The sequence below is a fragment of the Castanea sativa genome, chromosome 7 (genome assembly GCF_040712315.1).
Source record: "Castanea sativa cultivar Marrone di Chiusa Pesio chromosome 7, ASM4071231v1".
Taxonomy (NCBI): Eukaryota; Viridiplantae; Streptophyta; class Magnoliopsida; order Fagales; family Fagaceae; genus Castanea; species Castanea sativa.
The window spans coordinates 24,526,636-24,530,153 of NC_134019.1; the positions used below are offsets into that span (position 1 = coordinate 24,526,636).

At 41.1% G+C, this 3,518-nt stretch overlaps 1 protein-coding gene across 1 annotated transcript; it reads left to right on the top strand.

Moving 5' to 3' along the window:
- The first annotated feature begins 1,230 nt into the window (after positions 1 to 1,230).
- LOC142644201 (uncharacterized) lies at positions 1,231 to 2,077 on the top strand. The gene is made up of 3 exons (XM_075818860.1): positions 1,231 to 1,295; positions 1,393 to 1,542; positions 1,630 to 2,077. The coding sequence occupies exons 1-3, from the start codon at positions 1,231 to 1,233 to the stop codon at positions 2,075 to 2,077; spliced, it is 663 nt and encodes a 220-aa protein (XP_075674975.1).
- The last annotated feature ends 1,441 nt before the right edge of the window (positions 2,078 to 3,518 follow it).

The window sequence follows — 3,518 nt, forward strand, 5'->3', positions numbered from 1 at the left end:
CGGTCAGCGCTACTCTCATTAGGGAGGAAGGAAAGATACAAAAGCCCGTGTACTTTATAAGCCGGGCACTGAGAGGAGCAGAAGAGAGATACCCCCAAATGGAAAAACTCGCATTTGCTCTAGTAACCGCAGCTCGGAAACTTAAACCATACTTTCAAGCGCATACCATAAATGTCCTGACAGATAAACCCTTACAAAGAGCAATGAGTAGTCCCGAAGCTGCTGGACGGATGGCGCTATAGGCAATCGAGCTAAAGTGAGTTCGATATCCGGTATCAACCACGGGCAACAGTGAAAGGACAGATATTGGCAGACTTCGTCGCTGAATTCACTACCATAAAGGATCAAGGAGTAGAAGAGACGCCCATATTGAGAGTTCATACAGACGGATCTTCCAATAAGTATGCTGGAGGTGTTGGAGTTGTACTCCACACCCCGGAAGGAGACAAGATCGAATGCATGATCTGTCTGGACTTCGTTACTACCAACAACAAGGCGGAATATGAGACTTTGGTAGCGGGACTGGACCTTGCGATAGCGACAGGAGCTAAAGAGTGTGGTAGTCTACTCCGATTCTCAAATCGTGGCCAGTCAAGTTAATGGGAGCTATGATTGCAAGAATGAAAGGATGAAAAGGTATCTTGAGGAAGTGAAGGGTCAAACCAATAACCCCCAATTCAAGATGATTCAAATCCCAAGGGAGGAGAACCAAGAAGCCGACTGACTCGCAAAGACAAATTCGGGCGAACCCATGATCATCCCTAAACAGGTATTGTCCTTCGTCCAGCTCTTATCATTATTAGATGACATTAGCATGCAGGAAGTAAGCAATGAGTGTTGTTGGACGACTCCAATAGTGGCGTACCTCAATGAAGGCAAGCTACTCGACAACAAAGAGGACGCAAGGAAGTTGAAGGTTAAGACTGCTTGGTTCGTTTTGATTAAAGACGTCCTATACAAAAGAGGATTCTCCTGACCATATCTAAGATGCCTCGGCCGCGAAGAAGCGGACTACGTAATGAGAGAGGTCCGTGAAGGAGTTTGTGGAAACCATTATGGATCAAGATCTTTAGTGCACAAGCTACTCCGAGTAGGATACTACTGGCCAACAATGCAGAAGGATGCCCACACATATGTTAGAGCTTGCGACAAGTGCCAATGATTTGGCAATTTCATACGGCAGTCAACGGAAGAACTCACCCCTATGACGGCCCCATAGCCGTTTGTACAATGGGGGTTAGACATCATGGGTCCGTTCCCAACAGCGGTGAGGTAGCTGAAGTTCTTGGTGGTTGGTATTGACTACTTCACCAAATGGGTGGAAGCAGAGGCTCTGGCTACTATCATGGAGAAGAACATCCGTAGTTTTGTATGGAGAAATATTATTTGCAGGTATGGAATTTCGAGGGTGCTCGTTTCGGACGATGGGAAACAATTCGACAACGACACATTCCGAGACTTTTGTTCCCAGCTTGGGATTAAGAATTACTACTCGTCACCCGCTCACCTTCAGGCCAACGGACAGGTTGAAGTCACGAACCGGTCCTTGCTTAAGATTATCAAGACCCGGCTCGAGGGGGCAAAGGGCCTATGGCCGGAAGAATTATCAAGTGTCTTATGGGCGTACAGGACAACGGCGAGAACACCGACAGGGGAAACACCGTTTCGTTTGGCATATGGCAGTGAGGCTCTCATACCGGCAGAGGTAGGGTTAACAAGCTACTGTGTGAAGAACTACGACAAGAGCAAGAATGACAAAGCTTTGCGTTTACAGCTTGACCTTGTGGACGAAGTCAGGGCTACAGCTGCACAGAGATTAGCACGATACCAAGACTTGATGGCAAAACATTACAACTCTAGGGTTAGGCACAGGGATTTCCAGGTGGGAGATCTAGTCCTAAGAAAAGTGCTCGGCGCTGCAAAGGATGCCTCCCAAGGGAAACTGGGTCCTAACTGGGAGGGACTATACAGGATCATTTCATGGCATAGGAAGGGAACGTACTACTTGGAGACACTAAACGAAAAAAAGCTAAGTCAACCATGGAACATGGAACACCTGAAGAAATACTACCAGTAAGCAAAGGATAGAGACAACAGTATCATTTAAAAACTTCAATTCTCTTATAATGGATTTACTTTACCTTGAGGATAGCTAGGTCAAATCCTCCCTAGATTTTTTCCTTGAAACGGTTAGTTTCATTGGTTTTTCTAGGTCATCATATTGTGATATTATTTATTTTTTCACTTTTGTGCATGATATGATATATGCTTGGTTTACCTAAATCTGAATAATTAATTTAAGTAATCACTTGGTTAATATATTAGGTTAAACAATCTGCCTTAAAGGATCTAAACGAACAGACATTGTGATAGGTAGAACATAAAGTAATACACAAAAAGTAGTACGGAAGATTTGAATTCCTTTGGGTGATAGATTAGCTTTAAGGTTACAAGATTCAAATGCCAAGATCCTACGTTTTTTTTTCCCTTTAGATACGAATGCGAGTGCTATTATATATGACACAAACTTTTGACTTCATCATTCATCTCTGTAGTTTATAATTTAACAAGTTATTGGCAAACGAATATAGTGTGGATTGTTAATGATCACTTAATTCTGATAACTGGTTTAAATGATTAAAGCTCGAGCAGCAAACTTTGAATAGATTGAAATGGATTGTTTACTATTAGCTTTGTCGACTTTCGTCGGGGGAGGTTTTCACCACTTCTCACCATAAAGGCTTGCGGCTGCAAATGATTTTTAGGTTAATTGACATCTTTTAAATAATTTTAATGAAGATATTCAAAGTTCAAATCATCTCTCTCATTTCAAATATATAAAATAATAAAAATAAAGGGTCGTTTCTTCAACTGAATTTCAAATTGTTTTGACAAGATGCATGGTTACACTAACGGGAGATTTCAGGGTAGCATGCATCTTGTCATGGGACTGTTTAAAATGCACATAGCTAGAATGAGGAAAGAATGTCAACTATCACTGTTTCTTGCCGGCCAGGATTAATGAATATTGCTCTAAGTGACCCCTTCTTCACACGTGGAGTCACAATTTTAGAATAAGGGCAAGTAGGTATCAAGTTTGCGACAAAGGTTTATGGGTACGTAATAGAACTTGTCAGTACAATAATGAATTTCAAATTCAGATTATGAACTCAATAGGTCACAACAATAAACTAAGCTTTCACGTTTGAACAAATCATGTTATGTTCTTAATAGTGTACATACATATAGGTCTCTTACTCCAAAATTTATCCAAAGGAAATAACATATATAGTCACAAATCAACTGCATACCACAATTTAAGCCAAAAAAAGGCTAGACTAATATAAGCTCTACGGTCCTAAAGCTGAGTTGATATCACCGCACATCTTTAGCGTAATGGTCATTTTATAAGTATAAGTTTTTGTGGGATAAGGAGCAAGAGTCAGAATTCAAGTTTTTATGAGTTAGGTTCACATACATATACACTTATGGTATGTTTGGATAATAAGATTTGAATA

Bases quoted from the DNA above. Each gene is read 5' to 3' on its own strand.
- LOC142644201 (XM_075818860.1), top strand. From the start codon at position 1,231: ATGGGGGTTAGACATCATGGGTCCGTTCCCAACAGCGGTGAGGTAGCT. The intron at 1,296-1,392 runs GTATTGACTACT...TATTATTTGCAG, and splicing joins GCTGAAGTTCTTGGTGGTTG to GTATGGAATTTCGAGGGTGC. The intron at 1,543-1,629 runs GTCCTTGCTTAA...ATGGGCGTACAG, and splicing joins CAGGTTGAAGTCACGAACCG to GACAACGGCGAGAACACCGA.